Source organism: Carcharhinus amblyrhynchos, chromosome 1 (genome assembly GCF_965287045.1).
Source record: "Carcharhinus amblyrhynchos chromosome 1, sCarAmb.v2.hapA, whole genome shotgun sequence".
Lineage (NCBI taxonomy): Eukaryota > Metazoa > Chordata > Chondrichthyes > Carcharhiniformes > Carcharhinidae > Carcharhinus > Carcharhinus amblyrhynchos.
This window is the reverse complement of record NC_137324.1, coordinates 89121179-89134936: the sequence shown is the minus strand read 5'-3', so window position 1 is coordinate 89134936 and position 13758 is coordinate 89121179. Positions and strand designations below refer to the sequence as shown.

The window sequence follows — 13758 nt, the reverse complement described above, 5'->3', positions numbered from 1 at the left end:
ACCACTAAACAGCATTAAAATCATGTTCTCTAAAACACGAGTTGTCAGGAGGTAGTAGTTTAAACATGTGTCATGCTGGTTAAATAAGTCTATTACAGTGATTGGTGGTGGTTTATTTGAGATGATGAAGGCACAGGACGGTCCAGCGCAACTATCAAACCAATATGTTTGAGTGGGATCCTAAAGTGTTCTGATTTTGATCAGTGCTTTATCCAAAATGTTGAGGCTGAAGACTTGAGTGAGTTTTTATCTTTGGTTTGCCTGATTTGGGACAATTCTACCAGTTCTTTTTGAGCCACGAGATGGTGTGTAACCCAACAGCAACACTTTCAGCCTCGATAAACATTACTCAGCTTGCTACAGTTCAACAGGCAACCAAGATACCTAATAGTGAAAAATGAGTTGTATTTCCCTGTTATTATAATTTCAGAGAATACTTTCGTGGCTTTGTAATATATAATCTCTGATGAGGCAGTTTTGTTAGCACTGATGGGGACAATAGGCATTCGGTCCCCTGTTAGAATTTGGTGTTTTAACTTGCCCCCAACTGCTCTCTAGTAACACAGAAGGAATGATGGTTGTGGAGTACACAGTACCCTGGGCAAGTGCTCTCGTAGCTATAGATGGATGTGTAGGTCAGGGGGTAGGGACCAAGGAGAATTAAAAGAAAAGTAATGAAAATCACTCGCAAAGAAAAATATTGAAACGCTTCTTATTTAAACACAAGATAAGTGTTCCAAAGAAGAGGTTGCTGGATGATAATTTATTAATTGAAACAAATTACTCTTATGTCCACACAGGATGCATGTTTGGATGAAAGTGATGACCAGGCACCTTCTATTAGTCCTGTGAAGTCTCACGGTTCTACAGGAGATTTGTCGCAAGACCTAGAGAACAGCATGGAATCACCTGAACCAGTATTCAGACGACGGGCCAATACCTTCAGTTACATGCCTTGCAGTGGTGAACAGCCACAGCAGACGCTGGACGAGACCCCATCCTTCTCTAAGCCAAAACTGATGAGGTATCACTCAGTGAGCACAGACACACCACACAAACAAAAGTAAGATTTGGTATATTTTACAGACTGCATCCAAATTTTAATCTTTTCATTTATGATCTACTTTATGAAAGAGACAATTTCTAACAGAGTTAGTATTGTTGTGTTCCTTAAGTTACCTGTTACTTTGTAAAGGATACATTCAATGATGCATCAAGCTAGCAATATAGTAAAACTGACCAAACATAATCTTGAAATCTTCTCAAAGTATTCAATATCTGTTTTCACTGCAAGATTCCTGGGCTCCATTTTGAACCTTCAGTGTAGATGGATAGAATGAGCTGTCCAGTTCCTATTCCTCTGTGGAACTGTCTCCAATGCTGAAGTGCTTTTGGAAAGACATGCCAGGCAAGATTGTTGTATCCCTTTATGTGAAACAAACTTGGATTAATTAAAACTGGAGTGACGTGAGGCATTAGCACTCATAGGAATAAACAGTCTAGATATTGACGTGATCCTGTTCCCAAATTCTGAGGTTTGGACATTTTGTTCCCAAGCGTGGAGGCTTTTTTTATATAGGATTTCTGCTAATGGCATTAGGAATAACTAAACCAACCCATGAATGATGTGCTATGTGACATTGACATTGTTGACCGATCCTTCCTGTTCATCACAACCTTTCTTTGACAAGTATTTGCATAAGTTCAACCTTTCTTCAGCTGAACATAAAACAAGGCAACTCTTTCACTCTTAACCTACTTGCTGACAGTGATTTCAATGCTTTGCATTCAACTTCAGCAAGATTTTCCACAACTTTGACATAGAGCTCGATTCATGATCAAGCACGATATCCTCTCCAGCACCAAGATGACTAATCTCTGCCTCTGCAACATTACTCATTTTTGCCTCCACCTTAATGTCACTGGTGCTGAAACCCTAATGTTTTTTGCCAAAATCAGACTAGATAATTACAATGCCTCTTTTGCTGCTTTTCCTCATCCATGTCTCCTAACCTCCAACTTTCCAAAATGCACTTATCCCTGAACCTGTCCTGCACCCCAGCCCAATCATTCTTTACTTTTATCCTCAAGCCTTCGCTGACTCTCTATTCCCATGTCCCGTGAATCCCTCCATCCCATCATTAGTTGCCGAGGTTTGAGAAACCTAGACCCTTTTGATATCCCCTCCCCAAACTCCACCACCTCTCTACTTTTCTCTTGTTTTGAAAAATCCTTTTCCAAGCCTTCCAACGTCTCTCTTAAACCTTCCCCTTGGCTCACAATCCATTACTGTTTACATTAAAACATTGTATGTCCTGGGAAGTCTTGTGTGTTAATGTCAGCATTTAAATGCATATTGATAGATCAGGGGTGTTAATATACAGTTGAATTGGAACAAAATAAGGATTCACTGCAGAGTTAACTGTATTTAATATGGTGGGAGGAAGGTCATTACACAGTTTCTAGATGGGACTGGCTGCAATTAGCGTTTGAAATATTGAACAGTGATATGAAAAGTGAACTTCTAGTGAAATGCTCTGCATGATCCAGATAAAAATCTAGCTGTGAGGTAGACTGTGGGTCAGTCAGTAGAACACTGAGTTTCAGAACAATGTCGGGTTTTTGTTCCATTAGATGGTAAGCAAAGATGAAGGAAGTCTGTTTTAGGGGAGGGGGAGGAAACCTCTCCCTGTGAAGATAAACCTTGTAGCCAGGGCTCTCCTTTCTTCTGATGACTGAGGTGAGAGGATTTGCAGCTGGAGAATAGCTGGCTGTGAAAGGATAAAAGTAAAAGGTAAAAGCTCCACTAGTTATTTTTGTGGGCCGGTTCCAGTTTTACCATAATTAATCTTTTCAAAGTCACTTCAGTTTTTATTTAGCTTGTTCCCTCCTTCCCATTCTCAAACTGCAGCAGGTCTTGGGCCTCCCATATGGCAATGGGGAGTCTTAAAGAAGATAGAATCTTGGTAGGCAAGTGTATGACTCAGACATCAAGTCCAATTGTGCAGGCTCAGGATATCCAGTGTCTGGTATACTGCACCTCTTATGGGCTGAGTACAACCAAATTTACAGGCTAGGCCATTTGTCCAGTCTCCATTGTATCAGCAAGGAGCTCTTGTGCCTCTTGGCCAATTATGTTAATGAATATTCCTTCACGACCACTTTTGTCCACTTGAATGCTTATTTTGAGAACGTTTCCAGAACTTCACAGCTTCTACATCACCCACATGACTACTCAGTAAACATTTTGAAGAAAATGCAAAGTTTGATTTTCTGATTTTGGCCACTTCTTTGTCTCTTCTGTTTGCTGAATGCGTAGCCTGGATGTATCAAATGGTAACACTCACGGCAAATCGCCACAATCCAGGTTGCACAGGTCTGTAGATCACCTGCGGTCTTCCACCTCCACTCCAAGTTTTTTAAAATATTTGAAGACTAGTTCCAGTGGAAGGGATGGTGGGCTGATATTGAAAAAAAGGTGAGAGAATTTGTTTCCAGTTATGGAGGCTTGACTGAGCAATGCTTTGCCTGCTGTGTCAGAGTGTGATTAGTGTGGTCTGCTATGCCACGTCATGGCATGATGATGTGTGCCATCTACTGACTTCAGGAGCTAAATAATTAGATGACACATACGCATTAGGCATGACTGAACTGAGCATATAGGGCACTAATGGAGTAAACATTAAGCACCTGTTTATGATTCTGGCTGTGAGATTATTGAATAAAGACAGGATATTTTGTTTTTTGATCACATTAGCGTAGAACGCGAAACCGCACACAGAATGTTGCTTCCATCTGTAATCCTGGATCATTGCAAACTCAGTTCCTCTGTAACTCAGTTAATTTTTCCTACAGTTTCATCTTCCCCCTCAACCTTTTTTTGTTTGTTTGATTCCGATTGTGAAAAAGGTTAAAGTGGCACATTAGTACATAGAGTCACTGGCTAAACGTGCATAGGTGACCAGGTATCTTCTCGTTGGAGTTTAGAAGGATGAGGGGGGATCTTATAGAGACGTATTAGATAATGAAGGGGATGGATAGGGTAGAGGTAGAGAGATTCTTCCCGCTCAGAAAGGACAACAGGACTAGAGGGCACAGCCTCAAGATGGGGGGGAGGGGGGCGGGGGCGCAGTTTAGAATGGAGTTGAGGAGGAACTTCTTCACTCAAAGGGTGATGAATCTCTGGAATTCTCTGCCCGTTGAAGTGGTGGAGGCTACCTCGCTAAATATATTTAAGACACGGGTAGATAGGTTTTTGGTAGGCAAGGGAATTAAGGGTTATGGGGAGAAAGCGGGAAAGTGGAACTGAGCCACTTCAGATCAGCCATGATCTTATTGAATGGCAGGGCAGGCTCGAAGGGCTGGATGGCCTACTCCTGCTCCTATTTCTTGTGTTCTTATGTTCTCTATCATCAGTACATTTTAGCCATTTAGCTGTAACTTTCCTGTAAAGGTTGGCAGCTAGTGAGGTACCAGCACAAACCAGGGAATTTGGGTGAGATTCTTTGGCCTCCCTTCAGCGTTTTTTCTCAGCGGCAGGAGGCAGTGCGCCGTTTGCTGGCAGCAGGATCCTGTGGCCTCACAGTTGTCAATGGGAATTCCCATTGAAACCACCCCTTGCTGCCGGGAAACTCACAGTAAGGGGGTGCACTGCTGGCAAAAGCTGAGAATCCCACTGGTGTGAACTCAGGCCTTTTTGTCCCTCTCCTCTTTGGCACTCAAGTTTTGAATCCAGGCCTGGTTGGTTGGATACAATGCCGTCTGTTGCTTTCAAGTGTTCTTTTCCCAATTTCAAAGGAATTTTCACACACTCAATTTTGTTCCAAGTTCAGCCTGCAAGCAGGGGGCCAGAATGGAGAACTAGACATGACAACATACAAACTGATATAAATGATTAGTTCAGCCAAGCTATAAGGTTGGCTAATCTCAGAAATAAAAACATTCACCATCGTTCAGTACATTTTTCTACTGAGGTTGGAATATGTCATTAAGACAGAGCAGAGGAAGCTGTACCTGACTTGGGATTACTTGATACTAATATTCAGTACTATGATGTGATACTTCTTCCTGAAGCACAAAAGATCCTGCCTGTATGGAAGCACAATAGGAAAAGATGCCCCCATTCAGTATTTTCTCTAGCTGACCAGTATGCCATGCTGAGACTGGAAGCTTGGCAGAGTGGGGATTAAGTCCGTGCCTGTTTGCTTTCCTCCTGTTACTGTCCCTTTGTACCATCCACTGAAACCAGGCATACTGAAATAATACGACTGTGTATTTTAGCAGATGTTTGTTTTCAGTCCACCACTATTTATCATCAATGGCCCAGAAGCAGGAAGGATGAAACTTCATTCCATTTTTAAATAACCCAAGTTGCTAGTAGAAAAAACATGATTCACGTGTCAAACCAGTTGAGAGATGTTTGTTTATTTCAGGTTTAGGAGGCACCTGATAACAAAATATCAATTCTAGTAGATTCTTTAGTAATTCAGGAGTAATCGAATGAAATATTATTGCCAGTTATCAAGAAATAAGCAGGGGCTAAAACGAACACTGTCAGGGCACCATTATTTGACTATCTGAAGAAAAAAGGATTGGTACTTTGTGCAGTTGTTTGAAGTATTGAACAATAGAGGTATATTACATATCTGATGCTGATGGTCATTCCTCCTACCTCTCAACCATTGTGTACCACCTCAATTTAAAAAAAAACCTGTTTTCCCTGATTAGTTGGGTGATGTATACTCTGCTCATTTTGAAAAATGAGGTTGTAAAATCAGCTGACTTGCTCCGTGGAGAAATATTCCCCTCCTCTCCATTTTTGACAGATGGTTAAGTTTTGTGGTTTAGTTTATGGAAACTTTCTAATTTTTAAGTACTCACAAATAGCTTCTTGACTTGTTCCAACTTGTTCTCATCTGGATTTGTGACACTAATGTGGAGAAAAGTCAGTGCTGTGCTTTTGTTTTGGCTCTTGTCTTTCTCTATCTGCATGTTCCTGATTGTCGATAATCTTTACTTGCATGAACTATCTGTTGGATACTTCAAGACATCCCTTGCAAAAAAAAATCATAAATAGTTATGTGTCGCACTGGGCTTTAAGAAATAACAAACTCTCTCAATTCTTTGGTGATAGGACTTAATCAAAATAACTATGTTTAAGTTGTTTTTGAAGTGTCACAGAACTGTTAAAAATTTTTCAAGCTCAAAGTACCTGGTTTTCAATTTGCAGCTGGATCCTGAAGATTCAGAGTGGGGAGTAAGGGTAGTCCCGCTTTTATTGGGTGAACCCTCATTTTTGTTGCCGGCCCCACCTATGCTTACAAGATTAGGAGGGAAACTCTTAATGTTAACGCCAATGATGTGATTCATGGCCATAATGTGTTTGGGCATTCTCCATTTGCATGAGATGGGAAAGTCCAGAGGTTACTGGGTTCCCTCTTTCCATCCTGGCAGTAGGTTGAGGGTGACTGTGGGTCACTCAGTGTTAAAGGGGAAACATTGAAGTTTTTCTTATGACACTTGCTTCAAGGCCTCAGTTCTTTATTGAACCCCAGCTGTACCACCTGTGGCCAGCAGGGCAGACCTGTTGGTGCATCTGGATTGACCCCATTCAGGACTTGAAGACATCCAACACAGTGAGTCCACAATGGCCATGTGGACAGGGGTTCAAACATTCTCTGGCTGTTCATGCCAGCAGGATTCTCTGATCTCACTGGCAACACACACCTGCCCATGGGTTTCCCGCCGACGTGGAGTGATGTCAGTGGCGGGACCGGAGAATCCCACTGCTACAAATAACATGCCACCTCCAGCTGGTGGGAAGCACATGGCTGGGAGACCAGAGAATCTCGCCCAATAGCATAGCATCTGATGAGTTGGCCATGGATCTTGGCAACGAAGTCCAAGCCAGGTAGTCCATGATCCTTGCATATTATGCCCATTTTGTTATTCTGGGTCACCTATTCAAATCTGCATTTTCCCCATCCTTCCCCATAACTTAAAATACATTTGCCAGGATTCTGCCTGGCATCTAGTTCCTACACCAATCAGATTGATGGCTTGCAAGTGTAGAACAGTTTTCAGTGCTTGTCGTTTACTCCTTATGAGGAATGCTTGGCTTCTGTTCAACAACTCCCAGATGGTATCAGAAGATGGCTAAATACATTTGAATACCAGGTGCCCAAAGATTGACAACCTTTAGACACCAAGTGAGGACAGATATTTGGCTTCAGATGGGAAATCTATGGAGGTAGAAAATGTCATTGGGATTCTGGGAAGTCAGTAGGTGTTGCCTTTTACTGAAAAGCTGAGAGATTCTCTTTTTTGCTTTTGGAGCAACAGAATTTCAGTAACCCAAGTCCTCCTGCTTCCATTCTGAGATTTTTGAGCAAGTGAAAATTGATAACCAGCTAACATTGAGCTTCAATTATATAGCCAGTAAATTTTCCTTGTATTTTGCTAAGGGATGTCTCTGTAAATCTTCCGATGCTGAATCATTTTGTAAACTGCAAGATCTGATCTCCAGTAAACTGTTTTCTGTACACCTCTTTGTTTTCAAAACTGCTGTCAGTGCTTCTCAGCTTAGTGGCCTGCGAGCAAGGCTTCCAGCTTCAACCTCTACTCCAAACTTTCTAAAATTTCTGGTTCCTGTAGCTTACAGCCACAGCACCAAAAGGTAGGAATCATGTGTTGAGAGCTTTCTTCACTTTTTATTCGAGTAATTTTTAACCCAATAAACTTTATACTTATTAATGTGTTATGCTGTGGAGATTCTAATTAACAATTTTTTACTCATTCTTGGGGTTTGGGCAGGGCTGGGAAGGTTGGCATTCATTGACAAAGTGATGGTGGGTTGAACTGTTGCAGTTTTATACAACTGATTGCAGTTCATGTGGGATTGGTCACTAAGAATTCAAAGGTTTTTCACAGCAGGTTTGATTCCTGTAAAGGGAACTTGTGAACCAGTTGGAGTTTTACAACAATCTAACAGACTAATGATTTTTACTGATAGCAACCTTTTCTTTAGCGGGGCAGGCTCGAAGGGCTAGTTGGCCTGCTCCTGCTCCTATTTCTTATGTTTCCATTATTTTTATTTCCATTATTTTTTTCTCCTACCGTACGTGAACCTGCTTTGTGGCACAAATGGCACAGTGGTTAGCCCTGCTGCCTCAGCACCAGGGATCCTGGTTTGATTCTCCGCTTGGGTTACTGAGTGGAGTCTGCTTGTTCTCCCGGTATCTGCATGAGTTTCCTCTGGATGCTCTGCTTTCCTCCTGCGAGCTGAAAGATGTGTTGATTAGGTGCATTGGCTGAGCTAAATTCTCCTTCAGTGTACCCAAAACAGGCACCAGAGTGTGGCGACTTGAGATTTTTATAGTAACTTCATTGCAATATTAATGTTAGCCTATTTGTGTCACTAATAAATAAACTTTAACTTTATTTCAATATCACTAACCTGCCTCCTTGCCATATATTGATCCCCACTGAATATTTACAACACACCAAGGTAAGTATTGTACCTGGGAGAGGCATGGCCAACCCGTGCCAACTGGTGGGCCCAAATGGAAGCCTCATAAAGGAAGGGGAATTGATTTGTATGTGATGGTGGTTAGAAGCAGATGGAAGAGCAGGCGATGCTGGCAACGACATTTGTGGGAAGAAGGAGGCTGATGGTTTTGGCGGGGGGGGCGGGTGGTGGTGGAGCAGGGCAATGATTGGAGGGGGAGAGGGAGGGAAGGGGTCGATGATCGGGGAATGATGATAGGCGTGAGGGGAGAGATGGGCCCAATGGGTGGAGAAAGGGGCTGATTGGGGGTGGGCAGAAAAACGTTGACTCTGAAAGATGTTGGGAGGGGAGCATGTGAGACCTCTGCAGTGGGTTGGGGGTAGATTTATACATGTTCTGATCGGGGCGCCCCTGTAAGGTGGTGCCCTGATCTCTGTCCGTTTTGGCTTTGCTGGCATGTTGAGGCCCCACCCCCTGCATGACGGCAGAGTGCCACAACATCTGGAGCAAAAAGTCTGCCGTTTTTTGGTAAGCTTCCAATCCCGCCCGTATCTTCTGCAAACTCTGACCAACATTAAATTGTTTAAATTCCTGCAAGAGAATTGTTTAACAGCAGTAATCTGAAGTGATGTCCTGTTTCTGACTCTCCTTCCAATGAAAGGTAAAATTGTCATATTTCACCCCTCCATTGCAAGGGGCATAGGCTTGAACCGTTTTGATTTAACTGCTCCAGCAGAGAGTTGATGATGAAATGAACTGACTCCTCAGGTGGATTTTCAGTCTGTGATTCCCAGATCATTTCTGGATGCTGTCCTTGCACTGTCTGCATCACCACTGCAAATGCTGTTGATGCAAAGCCCTTCACTGGGTTGAAGCATTGGCCGCTGCTTGGAGATGGCAACTGGCTCCAGAGGAAACATTTCATTGTCAGGCAGCAACCATGACTGCTCTTGAAGAATGAAGCAGGGAATAGTGTCAAGGACCAGCAGTCCAAAGGAGCACAGCCAGCCAGTTGTATTTTTGTGAACTGTTTGCCTAAAGCAATGGTAATTTTATTCCCCCTTTTGAGTTGCTCAATCAGAATTTTCCTTTATTTCTGAAGTTGAATCTTTTGATCAGCAGCAACAGTGAGCAGGGGCTGCCCGCAGTGCTTCTCCCAGCTGCGTACCAATGTTCTCTGGGACGTTAGCTGTTTCCCGCCTTAGCTTTGAAAACTTCCTTTTGCCCCTCTCCAGAACAGAAACAAACTCTCTTTGAGGAGTCTACCAGGTTTATAATTGGAGGCCGGAAGTTGTCGGTGCCACGCCTTTGCTTTGAAAGTTGCAGCACGTGCTGGAGGCATCAGAAAACCGGCCGGCCATTGGGAGCATGGTTTCTAAAGTGTGTCCATACCCGACCTCCCCACTCACTCCACTCCCGTCATCCTCTACCAAACAGATGATTGGAAACCCAATCCCTCCCTTTGAAATGTGACTTCCTTTTGGCTCGGTAGGACTTTCCTGGTGGAATTTTAGTTGACTGTGTGACGACTGCACTAGAAGGATTCTCATGGCTGATTTGAAAGAGAAATCGAAAAACATCCCAGTGCACAAATGGATCAAGAATTGGTAAATTTAAAGTAATGCTGATTTAAAATAAGTCAAGTTGGACTTCAGCAATACTCAAGTTCTGTACTGCCAAATTTAAAGTCCAATTCCATCACACATTATCAACTTTGGAGTGAAACTTAAAGTGAGGTTGATTGTAAAGCAACAAATTATTTCACCATTGGAGGGCTCCATTGCATAGTGACAAGAACAGCATGTAAGCTCAACACTTAGACCAGCAAAAGGAATGGCAACAAATTTTTTTACTGAAAGGACAGCAAAGACAATCATGGAATCCTACAATGCAGAAGGAGGCCATTCAGACCATCGAGTCTGCACCGACCATAACCCACCCAGGTCCTACCACCATAACCCCATGCATTTACCCCAGCTAGTACCTCTGACATTAAGGGGCAATTTAGCATGGCCAATCCACTTAACCAGCATAGCTTTAGACTGTGGGAGGAAACTGGAGCGCCCGAAGGAAACCCACACAGACATCGGGAGAATGTGCAAACTCCACACAGACAGTGACTCAAACTGGGAATCGAACCTGGGTCCCTGGCACTCTGAGGCAACAGTACTAACCACTGTGCCACCATGCCATTCCATCATAAAGGGATGGTAGCTGGAATGTTAATGTATAATAAAATGAGAGGATTTAAACTGCAAGAGATCATGTACAGCCAGTGAAGGCATCTAACAAGGAAAGCCAAGATTTAACAGGAAATCCAGAATAAGCAAAAATCAGGATAACATTAGTGAGCCTTAAATTCAAAAAACAAATCTTGGAGACAGGTCAGGAAAATTAAAAGCACAAACTAGTGAAAGGAAATTGAAAGGGTAGCGTTTGACAGGTGCAGAATGTTCAGAAACCAGAAAGCCAGCTACATGAAACCCTACAGTACAGAAAGAGGCTATTCAGCCCATTGAGTCTGCACTGACCACAATCCCACCCAGGCCCTACCCCCATATCCCTACGTATTAAACCACTAATCTCTCTAATCTACGCATCTCAGGACACTATGGAGTAATTTTAGCATGGCCAATCAACCTAACCTGCACATCTTTGGACTGTGGGAGGAAACCGCAGCACCCAGAGGAAACCCAGGCAGACACGAGGAGAATGTGCAAACGCCACACTGACAGTGACCCAAGCCGGGAATCAAACCTGGGTCCTGCAGCTGTGAATCAGCAGTGCTAACCACTGTGCTAACGTGCCGCCCTGATGAAACTGTTTGTTGATCCATAAACTCAAAAGTGTCAGGGCATTTGGGAGCAAAGTGCAGGAACATTTTGAGATTGATAAAAGTGACAGGAGTTTTAAAGCCAATGGAGTATTATTAATCAAGTGGTCATATACACCAAAATAATTAAAATGGCCTGGAATCTAGTTGCATCAAAAGTTAGGAAGCAGGTTTATAATTTGCAAAGAGTAAAATCTTAAGAAGAATCTAAGCAAATAGTTTGGAGGAGCAAGTGTTCAGCAACAATTTCAACACATGAAAAATACAACATCTCAAAAAGTGATGTTAGACAAGAAAAATAATACATTCTTAAGACCAGAGTAAATGTGTTTGACTGTGGATTAAACAAAAGTCAAATAGATTACAAAACTGGTGGATATATATTACATGGGGGGAGGAGGGAAAGAGGGAAGAAGTTTGCTGGGAAGAATATTTCTCTTAGACAGTCCTTTGTGATTAAAGAAGACTTGCTTCCACTCTGGTTTGAGGGCCTCTGACATGGCTGATCATTCCAAAGTGCAATCTGTAGCCTCAACCACACATTTTGTTTTATTCATTCGTGGGACATCATTGGCTGGCTAGCATTTATTGCCTTTCTCGAGTTGCCCTTGCGAAAGGGCAGGTGATGCTTGAAGACTTAAGTTAATGAGTTGTTGGGAGATTTATTCGCTCACCCTGATGCCCAGTTTTTGCTTCTGTACGTTCTCAACAAATTCCCTCAAAGTGCCTTCCCGAAAGAAACTTCTCAATTTAATCAGTCACGTGCCAGCGGTTCCTGTGAGTCTGTGGGATGTTGGACCGCCTTGGGGTGGCTCTGAGGACATTCCTAATGTGTTGCCATTGTCTTCCTGGGAGTCGTCTCCTGCGACCAAGTTCTGAGAAGAGCAGTTGCTTGAGAATTTGGTGTCAGTGATATGAGTGACATGTTCTGCCTGGCAGAGTTGATTTTGAGTGGTTAACATCTCAATGCTTTGGTGTGAATGTTGCTTATCTTGCCATTGCATTTGGAGGATCTTGTGAAGGCTCTGCTGGTAGACGTTGAGATGTCTGCTGCAGATTGTCAAATCGCTGAAGGATATAGGCGAACGGGGATCACTCCTGCCTGGCAAACCATGCTCTAAGTCTCAAGTTTGAGATCGTGGTCCTTTACTCTTTTTTTCTCAATTGGCTGTCAGCTGAGCTGGCACATCGGAAACAGTGATGAACTTCATTGCCTTTGTGAAGAAGACACTCCCAAGATATGCAAATGGCCCAGGATCTTGCCACCATTGTCTTAATCAATAGGGGGAGATGTTGACAAATATAACTTTGTGCAGAAACAAATCAAAATAATCATAGAATGCCTACAGTACAGAAGAGCTAATTTGGCCCATCAAGTCTGCACTGAATCCCTGTTACCCTACATATTTACCATGGCTAATCCCCCTAACATGCACATCTTAGGACACTAAGCGGCAATTTAGCATGGCCAGTCCACCTAACCTGCACACCTTTGCAATGTGGGAGAAAACGCATGTAGACACGGGGCTAACATGCAGATAGCACACTGACAGTCGGCCAGAATTTAACCCAGATCCCTGACGCTGTGAGGCAGCAAAGCTAAACACTGTGCCACTGCGTTGCCATCAACACACTGTGAGTTCAAATCCATTGTAGCAGCTTGCAAATCTGAATTCAGTTTTTTAAAAAATCTGATAGTAAAAGCTTTTTGTCAGAAGAAATGGCAAAGAACCAGTTAGATTGTTGTTAAAAACCAAACAAGTCTCTTAATACCCTTCTAGACCTCTAGTGTCCTTACCTGATCTGGTCCATGTCAGTCTTTGGCCCCTGATCAATGTGGTTAACCTTTTAACTGCCCAATTAAGTACCTTAGCAAGCCATTGACTTGTGGAAATTAGTGATGGGCACTAAATTTCAGCCTAGCCAACCACACCCACACCTTGAGTGTTTTTCTGTTCTGTTAAATTGGTAAAGAAAAATTCAAGTCCTCAGCAGTGTTTATTCCAAATAAATGAGGTTGCTTTGGACTCAGCGACACAGCAAGCTTAAAAATGGTTGATTATATTGCAACTTCAACCTAATTTTGCATGATAAAACGTCACATCAATATTTTTCTGTTAGTGACCAAAATTTCATTTGAAACCATTATCTGACTTGTAACTATCATTAAAGATAGAAACACTGTGGATGGCTGTGGTAACCATTTACTTTTTCCTTGTGACTGTTTGTGTCCAGTATTCCCTTTCTCTCTCTCTCTCATGGATTTTGCTGGGTGGTTATATACAGTAAAATATTGTCTGTTCCTACTCTCCTCATTTGCTTCCTGGAACTGTGTGAGGCAAATTCACCATTTGTTCATAGACAGAGGATTTGATTGAGATAAAAGTAGCCCAGACAATCTGAATCCAATTTTACAAAC

The 13758-nt window shown here is 42.7% G+C and overlaps 1 protein-coding gene across 6 annotated transcripts in view; it reads left to right on the top strand.

Moving 5' to 3' along the window:
* Positions 1-13758, top strand: part of tbc1d1 (TBC1 (tre-2/USP6, BUB2, cdc16) domain family, member 1) — a 230805-nt gene that overhangs the window by 119651 nt on the left and 97396 nt on the right. For 4 of the 6 annotated variants that reach the window (XM_080188934.1, XM_080188916.1, XM_080188953.1 and 1 more), the window contains exons 10-12: positions 801-1063; positions 3320-3478; positions 7571-7675. In XM_080188934.1, coding sequence (XP_080045060.1) covers positions 801-1063; positions 3320-3478; positions 7571-7675 — 527 coding nt within the window. The remainder of the gene's footprint in view (positions 1-800; positions 1064-3319; positions 3479-7570; positions 7676-13758) is intronic. The other 2 variants (XM_080188925.1, XM_080188943.1) reach the window with 2 other exon arrangements.